At 42.8% G+C, this 19,758-nt stretch overlaps 1 protein-coding gene across 2 annotated transcripts in view; it reads right to left on the bottom strand.

The window, feature by feature from the left end:
- Positions 1–16,927, bottom strand: part of EPDR1 (ependymin related 1) — a 29,377-nt gene extending 12,450 nt beyond the window's left edge. Inside the window, exons 1-2 of one of the 2 annotated variants that reach the window (XM_035253196.3) lie at positions 16,639–16,927; positions 2,242–7,416 (exon numbers count right to left, since the gene is read on the bottom strand). In XM_035253196.3, coding sequence (XP_035109087.3) covers positions 7,032–7,416; positions 16,639–16,907 — 654 coding nt within the window. In that variant the 5' untranslated portion in view covers positions 16,908–16,927 and the 3' untranslated portion in view covers positions 2,242–7,031. Of the gene's footprint in view, positions 1–2,241; positions 7,417–16,638 lie in introns of those variants that run through there. The other variant, XM_009002062.4, reaches the window with a different exon arrangement.
- Positions 16,928–19,758: the final 2,831 nt, after the last annotated feature.

The raw sequence follows: 19,758 nt of genomic DNA, 5'->3' as shown, positions 1-19,758 counted from the left end.
GGATTTAAGGTGTGGAGCTTGATAAACTTTTTAAATTAACAATCTGGATATCTCCAGCCCAGATCAAAGATAAGGCACCTCAGAATCCTCTGATGTGCCCCCCTCTGATAAAAGAGCAGTGTAATTTTAATTCACTGCCTTTCATTATAGTTGGTGGAGTGTTCATATGTTAAACATCATATGATTTTATTTTTCCATAAACTGTTCATTTCTCTGCACATCAGTTTTTAATTTTTCTCTTCTCTATTTTCTATAGATCATTAATTAATTAGCCTTTTGTACTTGATATAAATTCCCTCTCTTTTCCCCGGCCATTTGTTGGTTTTATTTAATTTTTTTCTACAATGAAAAGGATTTTTCATTTTTAAAGGGCAAATTCCTTGTATAGTTTCTGGATTTGTTGTATTTAGAAAGTTTCCTACTCTCAGGTTATAAAGGAGTGTATCCTGTTTTCTATTTTTTATTCTGTTTGCAGTTTATTTTTATGTATGGTGTGAGATATGGATTCATTTTATCTTTTCTCAGTGGTTTCAACACCATTGATTAATAAGCCCATCTTTTCCCCAGTGATTTGAGATGCCACCCTTACCGTACACCTCATTTCCAGATGCATGTGGATCTATTTCAAGACTCTCTTTTATTCCACTGAATTGTCTATTTACACACTGTTGTCACACTTTTTAAATATAGAGGCTTACTAGTGTGTTTCATCATTTGGTCAGATTTACTGGTCTTACCATTGTGTCCTTCTTTTCCAATGTTCGGGCTTTTTAATTTTTCCATATGAAATTTAGAATCAACTTAGCTAAAAAAAAAACTCCCGCTTTTTTGCATATGTTGTAATTGCGTTAAATCTGAGTATTAACATGGCAATTGATATCTTTATGATGTTGAGTCATCCTATTATTCCAAAACAGAAGTGTTTAATTTTTTTCCTATGCAAGTTTTGAACATTTCCTTGAAATTCGTTTCTAAGTAGTTGATCTTTTGTTGTCACTGTTGCCGCTTTAAACGGCACTTACTCTTACACTATCATTCCAGCAAGGTTATTGTTTGTATATGTGAAGGCTATTCATTTTTCATGTTAAATTTATATATAGCCACCTTACTTTTATTGTCTGAATGAGTTTCATGTTCAGGTCTTCTGTGTCTTCCAGGTATACTATATCCATAGCATTGATAAAGATGATTTTCAATTTCTTCTTTTTCTTACCACTAATTACATTGTCTTCCCTGATCATACTGGTTGGTAAATTCAACACAATACTAAATATAATGGAGGTAATGAGCATCCTTACCTTCTTCCTGAGTTTAGTGGAAAAAGGGCTAAGGTTTCAAGTAAATTAAGAACTGCACAGATTATACCATGTTAAAGAAGCATCCGTCAGTTCCTACTGAATCCATTGTATCAGGAATGTTTGTTGAATTTTATCAACTGCTTTTCTGCCAGACTAAGGCTATAATCACATGATTATTTTTGTAGATGTTTATGGATTTTCTAAAATGGACCCATCTTTGCATTCCTGGAATAAACTTCCTTTGATTACAATGTATTACTTTTTTAAATGTGCTGTTGGACATAGTCTGCTATTAAGGAATTTTTCATCACTTATTATATCAATATTCACAAGTGAGATTGCCTTACAATAGCTTTAACGGATTCACATTTTCCTTGTGTATATGGCATGATTTGCTAGTTCCCAGCTCATGTCCACTTAGATTATTTCTACAGTTTTGTTAATATTAATGATGCTGAACATGAATTGAAGATAAAACCTTTTGCCTTTCTGTGTTTATATCCCCATGAACAAGTTATAGAATGGGATCACTGGATCAAAGGAAATTTTCATTTCGTATTTTATGAGATACTACTAACTGTTCCACTTCCCTACGTCCGCCCAATAAGAACACTGGAATTTTTAGCTAGATGTGGAGCTTCAGTAATTTCTCTGCATTAGAAAAGATACTAAAAGTTGACCCTACCAGGAGCAGGAAAAAACCTTTCTGGTTTTCCTATTTCAGCATCAGGTTTACAGATAATGTAAAAGGTTAAAAAGTTTAGGCCAAAGAATCAAGATTCCCAGTTTACCGTTGATGAGCTGTGTGATCACAGATGCCATCTCTTTCGTTCTCATATGGAAAGGTAGACAAAAATTGGGAACTTATGACATTCTTATGAAGATAATTTGAGCTAATAGATATAAAATTGTTATAGAAATGCAAGGCATCATAAACATGACAGAAAGTCTCATATTTGTGTTTATTGTCATCAGTTAACATTTAACAGGGAAACAAATAATTTCACATGTACACATATGAATTGCTACACTATGTAACAAAGAAGGGCTAATTCATCCAGGCGGGATAGAGATGAAGGACAGAACATTCTGAGTACTATGGTGGACCCTTCCTGAGAGATCCAGCAGGCATTTGCATCCCTTCTCCTTTGTGTGTCTCTCAATATGGATGTTGAGAAAACTATATTGAGTAGTCCCTCAACCTCCATGGAGGACTGGACCTCCAAAGTCTACAATGTTCAAGTCCTTTAGATAAAATGGTTTAGTATTTGCATATAACCTGTGCCATACCAAAATCTACGGTGCTCAAGTTCCTTAGATAAAATGGCTTCATATTTGCACATAACATATGCATATTCTCCTGTATACTGTAAATTATTTCTAGACTATTTATGTAATGTAAATGCTATATTAATAGTGATTATACTGTTTTTTATTTGTATTATTTTTTATTGTCATATTTAACTTTTTTTTTAAAAAAAGACAGATCCTCACTCTGTCACCCAGGCTGGAGTGCAATGGCAAGATCTTGGCTCCCTGCAACCTCTGCCTCTCAGTTTCAAGCGATTGTTCTGCTTCGGTCTTCCAAGTAGCTGGGACCACAGGCACATGCCACCACACCTGGCCATTTGTTGTATTTTTTGTAGAGATGGAGTTTTGTCATATTGCCCAGGCTGGTCTTAAACTCCTGGCCTCAAGCAATCCTCTCACATCAGCTCCACAAAGTGTTGGTAGTATAGGCATGAGTCACCATACCTGGCCATTTTTAACTTTTTAAAAGAATATCTTCCATCTGCAGTTGGTGGAATCCATGGATATGGAGGGCTGACTGTACTCGCTCCCTTAGTCTCCCATAGAGCTAAAGTATCTGGTTCTGGTTTTGAAGATCTAAAGAAAATTCAGTAATGAGAGAGAATCCTCTGGAGACTTCTCCTCTCTCAAAGGAAAAAGAAAAAAAAAAAAGAGGAGTGTCCCTGTTCGAGGGAAGCTGGTCCGCTCACTTCCTGTCTTTGATTGAAGTTGGGAGAGGACATAATGCTTGGAGCAGAGGCAGCCTTCTTGAAACCATGAGGCAACAAGTCCACACACAATCTGGCAACTCTGAGCCCTAGTGCTAAGAATGGCAGAGAAAGTGGATGCAGATAAGCCTGGGACCTCAATGAAACTGTTGAATCAGACCTAGCAACATGTATCCCAAGAATTCTGGAGTAAACAACAAACATTCCTATATTTTAGCATTTGCTAGTCAGATTTTCTGACACTTATAGCTCTAAATATCCTTAATGAAATGAATAAAAATCACTCCTTTACAAATAACATCTACTCAATTCCTTACAACAACTCTTTGAGAGCCTCCTCTCTCAGAATGAGCAGGGCCTAACAATTTGACTAATCCTAGAACCTGAAATACCAGAGGCTGGCCTGGGTGTAGGTGAACCTGACCAGCTGCTTCCTTAACAGTCAAGAGAAGTGTTTTTCTGTCACAATTTGGAATAGTCGGGGAAAAAAAAAAAAAAAAGAACACATCCAAAGCAGAGGTTACAGATTGGCAAATTCAACTGGTTGATCATGTTATTAGCATTTTTATTTTTTTTAACAGATTAGAAAATGAGGCTCAGAGCATAACTTTGTAGTCAAGTATGGGGTCAACCAGACTCATTCTAAGTCTTAAACACCTTATTCCTTCTCACTCTCAACAGCGGGAAGGAATGATTCTTCCCATCCATGTAGAACTGATTGGCCATCCAAGATGTATTAAATTACAGAAAAGGGAGTAGACAAATATTATATTGTGATTACAAAAGGACTTTGGCTTTTATGGAAAAAGTTGAGCAAACTTTGGATTTGTTTAATACGCACTATAGTAGATTAGTAATGCATGCCGGCCATCTGACTCTCAGAAGGAAGAATTGAGCTGCGGCCACTTGCCATGCTGGCGTATACTAAGTTTGAGTTACACCCTACAATGATTATGAGACACAAAAAAGAAAAACACTATTTCAAAGTTGTGTTAGACACAAATTCATTGTGCACATCATTGCCAATCACTTATAACAAAAGGAAAATTAAATTACTTAAGAATGCGGCCCAAGGAAAAGCTAAATCAAAGAATAATTATGTTTGCCATTTAAGAAGCTGTAAGGTGATGGGCTTCCATGACTTGGATTCTAGTTCAAAAGATGAAAAAAGTGCTTAAGAAATTGAAGAGCTCTTTCTTTTCAAAATACATGTGGGTGAATATTGGCAATGCATAGGCAAGGACTCTTTCATCTGATGAAAGATAATAAAAAATTTCTCATGAGACAGAAGGGCAGGCTGATTTTTGTTTCACCACTACAAAAAGAAAACAGCATAATCAGTACTGAGATACGCAGGTTGCCATGGTGCTCAGTGGCTTCTAGAACAACATAGCAGAGGGTACTCTGAGGAGGATGGAGAGGACAGAGCAGAGTCAGCAGGAGGCCATTTAGCAGAAATAGATCAAGTCCCACCATGCTGAAATATAAACTCATGCATGCCCTTCCAGCTAATGTTTAATGAAACTCAGAAATACAAATCCTATTCTTATTTTCACTGGGATTGGGGATAGACTGTGTTTACAATTGAAAAGGAATAATGTGCGACCACAAGGATAGCTTTCTGATGAAAAACATCATCATCAAAATAAAAAAAGTCAAGCGGGGTGCAGTGGCAACATCCTGTAGTCCCAGACGCTTGGGAGGCTGAGGTAAGCCGACCACGTGAGCCCAGGAGTTTGAGGCCAGCCTGGGCAGCATAGTGAGATTCATCTCTAAATAAGTAAATAATTTTTTCTTTAGATTAAAAATTCAGTCATGGCTGTGTAAAGCAGATAGATTGTTGCAAAAAACAAACAAACCCAAAGCCCACAGGCAGTGGCTTGGAAGGTATTAATGTAGTACTCAAGGGGGAAAATATATGGCATGATAAAAAGCAAGGAAGACGTCTGGAAGCAGATGTGAGAGAACCAGAACAGATACGCAGAAAGAGATTCTGTAAGGACCCAAGAGAAAAGACAGAGCACTAAAACTCCAGAAATATTAGACGAAAGCTTCCCTAGCACTACACCTTGCCTGAAGATGTTAATAAAATTCAAGGAAAAGAGAAGCAACCTACAAAAATGTGGGCAGAAAACAAATTATTACAACAGAATAAAAAATATCAGACTTCTCTTTGAGAGCTGTAAATGCCATACACCTATTTAAGCAGAAAGACTATTTTCACCCAAATCGTATACACCAAAATATCGTTATTTAAATGGCAATAACTAGATGTTCTCAGACGTTGAAAATCTCTGAAAGTATACCTTAGCATCTTCTCAAAAAAAAATAATAGTTGAATAAGTTCCCTAGCTGACTGAAACATGAATCGAAATAAAGGACTCCGGTAAATAAGAAAATTGGTATAAAACAAATTGCAGTGAACAATAAAAGGAGTAAAATGGCTTTTTTTTTTTTAAACAGAAGACCTTGTGACAAAGCTCCTTAGAAACATGTACAAACACACACACTATAAAAATTCCTGTGTTTTAACAAGTACAGAAATTGACCTTTCTGAGGCTTGATTCAGCATGATGAAAGAGGATACAAAATACTAAAACACTTCAAATTCTTTTCAATACACTAAGAGGAACCTAAATAAATACTTGTCTTGTGCGAAAGGAACAGTGTTCTGATATCCAAGAAGTGGGATTCCCGAGCTTCATTTCCTGACTTCTTAAGGAGAGTTGAGATCCCCGAAGAGTGAGATCTCTGGGGTCCAGGGGTAAGCCAGGCCATACCTGAATCTGGGCTAGAATGAGAATCTCTGTTCAGAAGGACGGAGTATGTGACAAGGGACAGGTGGAGACTGTGAGACGAAGAACTCCCACGCCCACGGGAAACACAATCCATAGCAAGACACAGCACCTGATGTGGCATTTCCAGTGGATATGAAGTCTGGGGCAGATTCTCTTCCTCCATCCTCACTCCCAAGAGTGCTGGCTGGTAGAATCTTCCACTGGTCCACAGCCCTGCTTCTTCTGAAATGGGAGCTTCCATCCTCTCATGATTTCCATACATTCTCTGCCTCTGCCTCCCATTTCAAGTAGGGTCCCTCTGCCAAGAGTTGCCCTGGAGAAGCAGATGCTGCTGTCCTTGACTTCAGGCAGCTCAGAGGCTCTGGGGTGGCACAGGCCTCTTCTGTCTTCATCAGCCTGGACATCCTGACCATCAGCATCTTGGCAGTAGCCTTACATTCTGGAAGATCTAAGAGATGTCTCATTAAGACCCTGAGGAAAATATTTTAGAAGACTTGGGGTGGACATGGATGGCCTGGCTCACCAGTCTCCCCTGCAAGTACTTTCAAGCAAACTTGAAGGGCTTTGCGTCCACCATGCCTGCTCCCAGATGTCATGGTAATGAGCCTGGGGATTCACGGTACCACAGATACTCCTCATAAGTTATATGTCACCTTTGCTGACAATGCTGTGTCAGGCAGAGCAACTGCTGTGCCCTTGGCCCATACCACCGGCTTCCCATCTGCCAGCGTCTCCCCTGGCATCTTCTGAGATGCTCTGGAGCAGTGTCTTCCCTCGGAGAGCTGGGGAGGTGACTCTGGTGCTTCTTCTGAGGTGAGCTTTTGGCCTCACTATTGGCAGGGCTCACATTCTGGAACTCTACCAGAAGATCTAACTTTAAGCCACAGCAAAAGCAGCCTTCTGTGAGGGGGCAGGAGTCATTCAAGGCATCGTACACGTTTCATCCTGGAGAAGTTGCCTTCTTTAGGGGAGCCATCGTCCCAAGAGTTTCTCCTTTCCTTGGGGGAGCCTGAGAATAACTTAGGCACCCTACTAAGGGTCTGATTCCTCTTCAGATGGCCTTCCAACTCAGAGAGGCACTGCTTCTGAGAAATGGTGAGTGCCTCAGAAAGACACCTCCAATGCCCACATGGGGTGAAATTTTTCAAAGTTGAAATTGAGGCACAAGAGAGACACTGAAGACAGCATTTGATGAGAGGGCAGTTGAGGAGTGGCTCATGGATGAAAGGAGTTTGGGCATCTGCTCTCTGGAGGTGGCGGTGTGCCCTCCTAGGGAAGTTCCACTTCAACCCTGCTGGAAAACTTTTCAAAACACAGCAGTGTAATTCAATGTCAAAAATCATTCTTAACATAGAAGAGGTATAACATAACATATAAATGAATAATAAAACATGAAGCCATTACATAAATCTATAATTTTATCATCTGAGAAACTTAATTATAAGGAAAAAAGAAAAGAAAATGTATCTTTATTATTTAGATACCCTTGTACAATGAATATATATTATCTGTTTCTCTCATTCTCAGATTCAGAAAATATCAGGCCCTGCCCTTAGCTGGAAAATGGAGCTTGGGAATCACTTTCTCCGACATCAGAAAACAGTCTTTTTGTACAGGACATGTATTCAGTTAGGTCCCACATAGTATGTTGAAAAGATTATAAAGTATTCTGAGGAGCTCAGAGATACAGCAACAGCCACACCAACCCCTGACCTTATGGAGCCTTACTGTGTGTGCATGAGGGAAGGTGGGGAGATGAAGGAACAAACTTTCTTATGAAACACTCTGCCAGATGCTCATAAGTGCCTTAGATATATTAATACAAGCAGTAAGGTGGCACTGAGAATGTTGAGTGGAGAAACAGTTTAATCTGGGAGTAGGCCACACAGCTTCTTAGGAAAAAGGATTTCTAGGCAGAGGGTCAGAGTGCTGAGGTCAGGGCTGCAAGGAGCAAGCTGGTGACAGAGATAAGGTAGGGAAGAGGCTGGGGAGCAGATTCCACAAGGTCTTCAGGACCTGGTAAGGATGTTTCCTCTCCGAGTTAGGGCATCGACCCTGAGAGAGCTGGAGAGGCACTAGAGAGTCTTGAGACAAAGAGTGATAAGGCATAGGCCAGGTGCGGTGGCTCAAGCCTGTAATCCCAGCACTTTGGGAGGCCGAGGTGGGTGGATCACAAGGTCAAGAGATGGAGACCATCCTGGTCAACACAGTGAAACCCCGTCTCTACTAAAAATACAGAAAATTAGCTGGGCACGGTGGCGCATGCCTGTAGTCCCAGCTACTCAGGAGGCTGAAGCAGGATAATTGCCTGAACCCAGGAGGCGGAGGTTGCGGTGAGCTGAGATCGCGCCATTGCACTCCAGCCTGGGTGACAAGAGTGAAACTCCGTCTCAAAAAAAAAAGAGTGATAAGGCATATTTTTAAGAGAACCCCTGGGGTTACTATGTGGAGAACAGACCAAAGGGGACAAGGTCAGAAGCAGAAAGACCTGTTAGGAGGCTGTGATAAACATCCAGCCAAGACATAATAAAGGTTTGAACCAGAGTAACCATAGAGGTATGGTCAGATTCAGTATATATCAAAATCAGAGTATAGGCAGGAGCATGAAGAGACGAGAGCCTGAGCCCTGGGCAATCCAGTGTTAGCAGTCCAGGGAAGAGCAGGAAGAGTCACAGAGCCTAAGAAGGAGAGGATATGATGCGGGGGGAAAAAAATAAAATAAGATAAAAAAAAAAAAAAAAAAAAAACAGAAGACAAGCATGTTAAAGGCCAAGTGAAGAAACTCGTCAGATTGGGGAATTAATCTGCAATAAGCTGAGAACTGAGCAAGGATTAGCTGATTAGTAATGTCGAGCTTCTTGCTTGTGACCAGAGTATTTTCAATAGAGTGGCAATAAAAGTGACCGAAGGGCACTCAAGAGAGCGCAGGAGTACAAAACTTGTAGTTAGCGTGAGACTGGCTTTAAATAGGAGAGTGAGTTTCAGCTGCTAAGATCAAGAGAAGATTTTTTTTTCTTTAAAGATGGGTAAAATAAAAGGAATTGTAAAGGGGGAAAATAGAAAATTTTTACTGGAATTGGTGAAATCTAAGACTATCATATTTATTCCAGGAAAAACAAACCACTAATTGGTGGAATATTTTCAGATCTTTGGGCACTCTGCCCCTGACCACCATCCTTAAGGTCAGAATCAGGAAGAAACAGCTCAAGGTTACTGGAGAAAGTAAAGATGTTTTCAAAGCAGTATGGTGACCACCTCTGGCTTCCATTTGTCAATGAGTCTTACATTCCATCAGCCTCCTTCCTCTCCTGGGCTTGTCTTCATTGGCATCTTTTTCTCCCCAGTGCCTGCTTCTCCCTCCCTTCAGAGCATGAATCCTCTGAAATCCAGGGTCTACAGACTTACTGAATTAAGTTCCGTAAATCAAACTTTGTGTGCTTCCAATAAAATCTGTTTCTTGAAGAAAAACTCAAATATTGCAAATCTCAAGTATTGCAAATCAGCATGGTTTATTCTTGCCATGGATCAAGAGGCCACAAGCACGGCCGGGCGCGATGGCTCACGCCTGTAATCCCAGCACTTTGGGAGGCTGAGGCGGGTGGATCACAAGGTCAGGAGATCGAGACCATCCTGGTCAACATGGTGAAACCCCGTCTCTACTAAAAATACAAAACATTAGCTGGGCACGGTGGCGCGTGCCTGTAATCCCAGCTACTCTGGAGGCTGAGGCAGGAGAATTGCCTGAACCCAGGACGCGGAGGTCGCAGTGAGTGGAGATGGCGCCATTGCACTCCAGCCTGGGTAACAAGAGCGAAACTCCGTCTCAAAAAAAAAAAAGAGGCCACAAGCAGTCAAGACTTCTAGAGCTCATAAAAGAAAATGCTAGCTCCAGCCATCTGAGACCAAAAGGATGGAGAAAGGTTAAAGGAGAAGTCATTCTCCTCATACAAGGTTATGATTTCTTAAAATGAAAATCCAGTAAAACAGGATTCATCATCAAATAAATTTACTGAGCACTTTGTATTAGCCTGCCCCGCCCCCCCTCCCCCGCCACACAGAGACACCCTCTGAAGGTCTGTGATGAGGATGAGCTGAGGAACCTGAAGCAATACGAACAGATGTCAAAACATAGTCTGACCTTCTCCTTTCTCTTGAACAACTTAGACTAAAGCCGTTAGGTAGGACCAAGGGAATGTGGGCTTCTACGTGGGCTGGCCTGAGGTGCAGAGCCCATGTGCAAAGGGGACAGCACAGTGACACATGACTGGTTATCTACTACAATTGAGTATTAGGAGGCAGTTTTCTCACTGTCTGAGAGGGGAGCAGCAAAAATGTGAGGGGGAAAAACCTGAATGAACCATGTAGTGTTGGATTAGAATTGAAGGCATCAGTCTAAACACCTCTATGGATTAGCACTGGAGGTTCAGATATAAATACAGATGCAAATGTGTATCTATGTATGAGTGTGGGGAGGTGTGTTCAAACTCAACACCCCTCGCTTTGTCCATTGAGAGGACCTGGGAGCAGCACCTCCTGACGGCACACTGAGCATGACTAGAGCACAGATCCTAACTTACACATATTATTCTCCAGGGAAAGTAACCAGGCCTTCTTGAAAAAACTTCCACATATTATTCTCCAGGGAAAGTAACCAGGACTTCTTGAAAAAATGGTTTATTCTAGGACTGGGGCAGGAAAAGTATAGATGATCTTGGAATATCTTGCTGGGCCGGAAAGCAAGGAAGTACTCGAAGATGTCAAGAGAACATAGAAACCAATTTGAGGAGGCTTCCACTGGCCAAATCTAGGACAATATGAACAGCGAAGCAAACAATGAGAGCAAACAGAACAGAATGAGAAGGCCTGAATTCATCCTGATACAAATAAATGTATAAATCAGAAGACTCACCAAGAATCGGATAGGTACATGGCTTTTAAAATACTTCCCAACCAGATCATATTAATTACAAAGGAAAAATGTATCATTTCACAGTGAGGAAACCTGGCAGACAACAGTCAATCAAGTGATCACAATGAACATCAGGATGCAATTAGGACAGAGTATTATCTCTGATATTCCTGCCAAAGGTAAGTAACTTGAATCTCATTATGAAGAAACATCAGACAAACCCAAATCAAGGAACATTCTACAAAATAACTGGCCTGCAATCTTTAAAAGTACTAAAGTAAGAGGAAGACCCAGGAACTGTTCCAGACAGAAAGAGACCACAGAGGCACCACACCTAAATGTAATGCTTGCATTTAAATCTTTTTTTTTTTTTTTTTTTGGCTATGAAGAACATACAAAGGACAACTGGCAAAACAGGAATGACATCTGAATTTCAGATGGTCGAAATGAAGTGGTGTTAATCTCCTGATTTTTATGGTTGTATTGTGCTTATGCAGGAGAATGTCCTTACTGGGAGGAAATACACTGAAGTATCTGGGGATCAAAGGTATATCAGATCAGCAACTTACTATCGAACAGTACAGGTGGGGGAAAGCTCTTTGTATTATAATTGCAACTTTTCTGTAGGTGTGAGGTTGTTTCAGAATAAAACAAAATTATGTATTTGAAAAATAATCCTCATCCTCTTTTCCAAACACATATGATTACTGGAGTTACCTCAGGTGATAACAGCCCTGGGAATTGATCATCCACAGTGGATACTTGGACCAACACTCCTGTAAGCAACGCTATTCCGTTCTTAGTAGTAAGGGAGGCTTGGTTGAGTACGGAGCCTTCTGAGTTTGGGCCGGAGGCATTTCAAAGTTGCCTCTTCTTGGTCTCTACTCATAAGCACAGGTTTAGGTGAAAAAGAGAAGGAAGAAAAAGAACTTCAAATTAATGTATCTGTACAATGGGACAGGTTGAGAAAAATTTTAAAACCTGTGTCAAGTTCGTTGCATTATGGTAGAAACAGTGAATCGGCCTGATAAAATAAAAGTACCTTCAGGATATCATTTAATCCTATCTGTACCTAGCATTCAAGAAAAGAAATCCCAAAAATGATTCGGTGTCAACATTGTAGGCATCATTCAAATTAAATTAAAAGATGGAAGAAACAGAGTTTCTGCAAAGTTGAGGACCTTATTGGGGTGAAGGCAGGATTAGAAGCCATGGTTGGCACCCCATCACGGTCTAACATGAATGCCTGCTCTCTCCACCACTGGAGGCTGATTCTCTGTAAAAAAAAAAAAAAAGAGAGAGAGAGAGAGAGAAGGTATATGCTATGCTCTTCTCCAAAAAATAATATGCTCTGTGAAAATTGAGAGAGGCAGACATGAATTAATCAGAATTTGAATAAGAATCCACTTGCTGTTCCATCTGTGAAATATTTTTCATCTTTTACAAATGCAAATCCTTAATAGAACATGGAGGGTTGGTAATAAAATAGTCTTCCAAGATACCATCCCTATGCATATTGTTTTACTGCCTCTCTGTTCACTCTGCGTTAAGACCTTCATTGATTCCAACACCCAAGCCACCATTTTGCAAGCAAGAGCCATAAGTTACTGGTGGCCTGAGAGGGTTCATTCTGCATCAGCATTGCTTCCCCCACAAAGTTTAACGCGTTGCCTGAAATATGAAAACAATCTTCTTGATTTCCTTCAGTCTTCCAGATAAAAACTTGTGAATTTAATCAAGGAGTCGGAAAAGACAGTTGGAATCAGAAAACACAACGGTATCAATTACTAATATTTCCCATTCTCTGATCAGGCTTGTCTTATCTGAAGCTTGTAGAGTTGTTTAATCTTTTCCATCATCTCAGGGAAAAGCGAGCCTGGAAAGTCCTAATCATTCCACAGTAACTACCAGTGGGATTTTCCGTAACTATCTGGATGCAAAATGAAAATCTTAAGAAGTTGATCCAATTCTAAAACTTACTTCTCAACTTAATCATAAATATGAAGAGACAACTCATCCATATTTTCTTCAAATAACATCTGGTTGCTTGGCCGGACTGTTAATACCTGAAAGAGTTTCTGAGTTTGTTCCAACAAATCTACACTTAAAGAGCTTAAAAATGTGTTTATGCGTTAAACATTCTTTTCCCCATCTGACTTAGGGCCAGCGATGTGACTGTGAGAAAGAACCTTGCCAAGAACTCAGAAAGAAAGGGAATAAAGTTGTCTTTTAGAAGGTAAACTGTGAAACCAGCACCTATTGGATTAGGGCATAGGAATGAGAAATCACCACAAAGGGACAAAAATTTGCTAGGCCAGGAAGATTTGGATGTGACCCCACTAAAGGTATGAAACACACATCTAAAGGCGATATTAATCATTCCTGGAGTCATGGAGGAAGGGTTATTCACACAGAGTTGAGTGGTACTCATCAAGGCTCCATTCTGAGTGGAAGGGGTCAGGAGCAGCACAGTTGGGGTAGCACAGAACCACCACCAAGTCATTTCTACTGTGAAAATGAGTGCTTCACTTTGCCTTTGACTAATTACCATTAAACCTTACCCTGGGCTGGTCTGCCTTATTCATGATGGAAAACTCCCCATTGAGGATACATCCCAACTTAGGGCAGGCAATCATTAGATGTTAGCTCAATGAATTTGCTCCAACTCTTTGCTCACAACTTCCTGATGATAATTTGGCTCCCCACATAGTTCTGGCTACAGGGAGAGTATGACCTAGTCTTGTGGATTTGAGAATTCTGGTCCTCACGCCAGCGATAAAACTCATTGAAACAGACAGTTAAGCATTTGAGTTTCCTTACTCTCAGGTTGCTCCCAAAGAAAGGGACCTTGTGTGTACTGCTTGAGCAAGTTTCTGAGCCCAAAGGGCTTGCAGCAGGTCTCTGGGCTATGATAACTTTACCAGGATGATGATGATAGTAGTGATGGTGCCAACCTTGGCCATGAGTAGAGCATCCTGTGTGTACTATCAGACATCATACTATACGCTTTATATACTTGAACTCACTTAATCCCCACAATAGTCCAATAAATTAGGCATTATAAGCATTCCCATTTTGTAAATGAGGATACTGAGACTCAGAAAGCTTTAGTAACTTACCCAAAGACCCATATTCAGAGTCTGGATTCAGATCCAGGTTTATCTGACTCTAAAGCCTAAACTTTTTAATTGTAAAAAAATACTACCTTTGGAGAGATGAACCCTTATCTTTCTCTTTGCCACACTCCTCCACTTCAGCAGTGTGCTCTGGGCCATCCCAGTCCACCTTCAATATGACTATTCATCAATGCACCACTACTGTACATGTCTTCACATAAGGTTACACAGGGTACCACTGCACCGTTAATCAGAAGCGCACAAAGTCAAGCCCTGTTGCAACAGCAACACCAATCTACCCTACGCCATCAGTACCTTTAGCTTCAGGAGCCAAAAACAGGGGCCTCTTTAACTTTTTCCTCTCCCTCACCATGCCTGCCACAACCCGTCTAAGCATTTACATGTTCCTCAATTGAATTCTCTTCAAGACTTCCCTGATGCATTCACTTGCCCCCTGCTCACCGTTCCCGTTGCTGCTACTCATCTCTCAGCTGGACCACTACGAAAATCTCCAAGGTTGTGTTTATGCTTCTACTCTTGTTCCACGTTGCTCCATTTTGTGTCCACATCTTGGGAATGCATCCTTAAGGACACGTTCAGGGATCTTTGTATAATCTCATCATGAATTCCACAGTTTAAAACTCCTTCAGTATGACCCCTCGCGATATCCTGTGCTTCAGCCCTCTTAGTGAGTGGTCTGCGGTTTTTGGGATTTACTCAGCTCTATACACTCTAGGATGGCACACGCACTCCCAGCACAGATACGCCTGCATCCCCCTAGACCAGCATTCTCTCCACATCTCCCTGGGCAGCCTATACAGGCGTTTTAGAACTCACTCTCATTTTAGCTCCTCCAAGAATCCTGGGTTAGGTGTCCAACTGAGGTCTTCTCATCACACCCCCATCTCACCCCTCATACCACTGTATGGGACTTTTTAAAAATTATTTATGTGACTTCCCCTTCAGACTCTGACCTACCCGAAAGCCAGGACCCACTTTATTTGTACACAGTGCCTAACATGAACAAATACTTGTTAAGCAAATGAATGAATGTGAACCCGGTATACCACAGGCACCAGCTTTCTCACATATCAGCTGTGAGATCTTAAGAAAGTTGCTTCATCTCCCTAGTCCTCAGAGTTACTGTCTGTAAAATGGAGATCATAAAATGTATACTTTCAAGTTATTGCAAGCTTTAAACGAAATCACATAATATATGTGAAATCCTAGGCGTCATGCCTCATATATAATAAGCGTTCAACTGTTGGTTGTTATTATTGCTGTGCCCTTCAAGACCCAATTGAAAACAGTCACATTCTTGAAAGACTTTGCATGAATTCCCAGCCCACCATGATGACTGTGCTGCTCCATGCTACATTTCATAATGTATTCTTTTGCACCCTTGACTATATCGTTTGAAAGGGTCTGCCTTTTCAATACTTTCTTCAGGTCAACTAATACTTTAACAAATGCTTTTAGATGAAATGATATTATCAAGTTTAGTTTTGTCCTATAAACTAATGGTGCCTTTTTGCTATAGACCTTACAGTCCACTGGAGCTGTAAACCAGGGAAATTCGTTTTGCAACTCCTAATGATGCAAATACCATAAAGAGAGGCCAGTGAGAGGAACACGCTTAGGAGGAATGGCAGGGCTCTGGAAGGGAGACAGGTGGTGATCTCAAATTAGAAATCAGGTCTTAAAGGGACCACAAGCAAGATGAGGTCTCAAAAGAAGGGTGTCCTTTGTCACAACAGATGTGAGAAGGTGACTAGTCAGACTAGTGCTTAAAAGAAACTTACAGCTTTCCCCTGTAAGGAATACTGTGCAGCCATTAAAAATAGGAGACCAGCTAATAAAATGGCAAACAAGAGCATGCAAGAGACGATGTTAAGTTTAAAAATATTTAGATAATATAAGGCTTTTGATCATAGTATGTAAAATTTGCTTTAAAATAAACAAAAAATCTAAAAGGAGTCGACCAAACTTTTAATAGCTGTAACACGTGGATAAGTTTGTGGGTGAAATTTTCTTTTATCAATTTCCCACACCGTTTGTAGTCTTGCCATATTCTTTTAAGATGTAAAAAAATATTTCTTAGAAAATAGATATTCTGCGTGCCTCTCTCGCAGATGGCTCCAGAAAGAAATGAGATAGTGCAGCAGACACGCCCTAGACTGCAGGGGGCTCCAAGAGCCCAGAGCCTGACTCAGCAGCGTGTGAAAAGGGGCGAACCTGGGCACGGGGCGCCCTGCAGCTCGATTCCGCCCCGAATGGGTCCCTTCTTTCCCTGCGGGCCACCGTCGGTAGGCGCAGCGCCCCTCCCAGCCCCCGACCATACAGTCCCCAAGCGACCCTCCTTGCGAAGGATCCCTCCGGGAGAAGGGAGGAGCCGCAAGGGGCCGGAAAGAGAGTTCCAGGACGCAGGCCCCCGCGCCTTCGCCCTTCCCGGTCCCGCGCGGCCCCCCACCCCCGCCCTTGCGGGCCGGTGCTCAGTACCTCTTGCAGGGGATCAGCGCCTTCCTCTCGTCCAGCACTCGCACGCGCTGGTTGAGCCCGTCGTAGGAGAGCAGGGCGCGGCTGTTGCGCCCGCTGCTTTGCTGGTACACAACCTGGCGCCCCTCCCACTGCTGCGGCGCCTGGCAAGGGCGCGGGGCTCCGGGGGTGCCCACCGCCCCCAGGCCGCTCAGGGTCCAGGCCCAGAGGCCGCCCAGCAGCCAGGCGCCCAGGGCGCCCCGAACGGTGCGGAGGGAAGCGCGCCCGGCCATCGCGGTCGACCTTCCCCCCCGAGAGCGAGCCCGAGCCCAAGGGGGCGCTGAGGCGTCCGGGCGCAGAGTGGCTCCCGCCAGCTCCCTCCGCACTGTGCCGGGAGTGCGGTCTGGACCCAAGTGCTTCCGCTCTGCCGCTGTTGAGATCAGGACGCTGGAGTCCCGGGAGCCGGGACCAGGGCCCTGGGAAGGCTCCAGTGAATCGCGCGGGAGCTATTTCTGCCTGGGCCGCTGCCTGCTGCCGCTTGGGTTTTCACTGCTCACTGCTGCCAACAGGAAACGCAGTGGCAATGGCGCCACTGGCATCCCAGGAGGGATGTTTGAAGAGGGGGATGGGGGAGACAGACTGTGCTAAGAAGTGTGTTTCTCCACTAAGTTCAGTGTTCAACCGGTCATCACACACTGAGGGGCCATTTCAAAGTCAAGATCGGAAAAGCAGAGCTGCCGCGTTGACTGTGCCCCCACATACATGGCCCCTAACTTCTTCCGCTAAAGTAAAAGTGGAAAGATGGGTCTTTTCCTGAAGAAATGATACTAGCTACTCATGATGGCTGCTTCTCACACCCCATTCCCAGTGAAGAGCCTAGGAGACTAGTGGACAGCCCCTTGCATTGGGCCTAGGACTCATGGGCGTTGCCTCGAGGTCACATTGCAGTGAGACTGCTCCTCCCATCGCCTGGCAATACCACCAGTCGGGTGGTTTGGGTGTCTGGGGGTCTCAGCTTCTTCAAGAACGAGGTTAATTGGGCTTACGTTTATGTAATGTTAGGACTTATAATATGGAATGAGTGGGGCTCACACATCTGTATTCCCAGCTGCTCAGGAGGCTGAAGTGGGAGGATGGGCTTCCTAGTTACGGGTTCCAGTGAGCTATGATTATGCCACTACACTCCATTCAGCCTGGGTGACACAGTGAGACCCTGTCTCCAAAAATATAATAATAAAATACGAAATCGAGAAAAAAGAAAGCAACTAAAGAAATGAATGGTGTCTTTCCATTTAAACTGCATTTCAAGGATGATTAAGATTGAGCCAGACGGAAGTGGGAGATAACATTTCTGAATGAAGGGCAGGAAGACAACACAAAATGGGAATAACGCTGGGGTTCACCGACGAGGCAGAGGAGTACTCTGAAGCCATAGAACTCATTTTAACGATTTTGTCGTTAATACTGAGGACCTTGGGAACAGTCAATTAATGTAAAGCTGGGGAGGAGCATCATTGGGCATGCGCCTTGGAAAGCCCACTTGGGCAACAGAAGGGATAAGGTCAAAGGGAAGGCAGGGAGAAGAAGAAGCTACTGTTATAATCCTGGAAAGAGATGATCCTGACTGAGCTAAGGCAGTGGGAGGGGGCATGGAGAGGGTGGAAGGCAGTGGGAGCTGTAGAGGGCATTGCAACTCAGAGGGAGAGGTTTCTGGTTTGGACCACTGGGAGTCCAGTCCTGAGTGAGGAGAGACGATCAGTTCATTTTAGGATTGGTTGATTTTGAGCTGACGGTGGAATATTCAGCTGGAAATATTCAAAAGACAGCTGGATAAATACTTCCAGAAACCGGCAGAGTTTTGGATTAGGAAGCCACGGATACATAGGCGGTAACTGAAGCCAAAGAGCAGAACCGTGATTTCTGGAGCAATTCCTCACTCCCACCTCCACCCAGCAAAGAAACGTCTGGCAATATCTGGAGACATTTTTGATGGTCACAATCAGATAGGGAGGAGGCTACCGCTGGCATTTTGTAGGTGGAGGCCAAGGGTGCTAGTAAACTTCCTCTAAAGCACAGTACAGCCACCTTTCCCCGTCCAAATGAAGAATTATCTGGCCCCAAATGTCAAAAGTGCTGGGGTTGAGAAATCCTGGAGTTCAGGGGAGTGGTGAGTATGAGAAGACGGATTAGGATGGAGCCCTAGAGAGCTCCATCCTTTATATAAAGGATGGGCAGAGAACAGGCATTTGAGGAGACCAAAAGGAGTCACCAGAGAGAAGCCACCAAACAAGACAACTTTCCAAGCCTTATTAAATAAATGTAAGGCACAGAGAGAATAGACTGAATGCTGAAGTAGGGTTTTCTAGAATCACAACCTCTCTGCAGGGCATGAAGAGGAGGAATGGTTGACAAGTTCTCCTGATGCATCCTTCCCTGCTGCACGCTCTCTGTAGAAGCACTAGAGACCCTACCATTGGGCCAAATGGGGCAGGCACAGAGCATTCAGAAGAAGGGCTCTTCATTTCCTATTACCTTTTTTTTTCTTTTCTTTTTTTTTTTTTTGAGATGGAGTCTCACTCTGTCACCAGGCTGGAGTGCAGTGGTATGATCTCGGCTCAGTGCAACCTCCACATCCCAGGTTCAAGCGATTCTCCTGCCTCAGTCTCCCAAGTAGCTGGGATTACAATTGTTGCCACCACACCCAGCTAATTTTTGTACTTTTAGTAGAGTTGGGGTTTCACTATGTTGACCAGGATAGTCTCAATCTCCTGACCTCGTGATCCACCCACTTCGGCCTCCCACAGTGCTGGGATTACAGGCACGAGCCACCGTGCCCAGTGTCCTCTTACCTTTTCTTAAAGGGAATGCCTCAGAAAACATTAGAGAAGCCCATGAGACTCTGTTACTTGGCACTTGCATAGTTAAACACATGCAGCAGGTTCAAGTTGGCTGCAGAAATTTGAACTCTCTCCAAGTTTGCCGTCCTTGGACTCATAGGAAAAGGATAAGAGGATAAGGGTAGTTCAGCTCATTCTCTTGCTCCTCTGATAGAAACTCTGACTAATAGTCTTTTTCGCTCAGCAGAAGTATTAGACTCATTGGAGTTTACTACTAGAAATAGCTTGAGATGTCATCCGGCTATCC

Source organism: Callithrix jacchus, chromosome 11 (genome assembly GCF_049354715.1).
Source record: "Callithrix jacchus isolate 240 chromosome 11, calJac240_pri, whole genome shotgun sequence".
NCBI lineage: Eukaryota > Metazoa > Chordata > Mammalia > Primates > Cebidae > Callithrix > Callithrix jacchus.
Note: the sequence above shows the minus strand (reverse complement) of the source record. Positions and strands in the feature narration are given on the sequence as shown.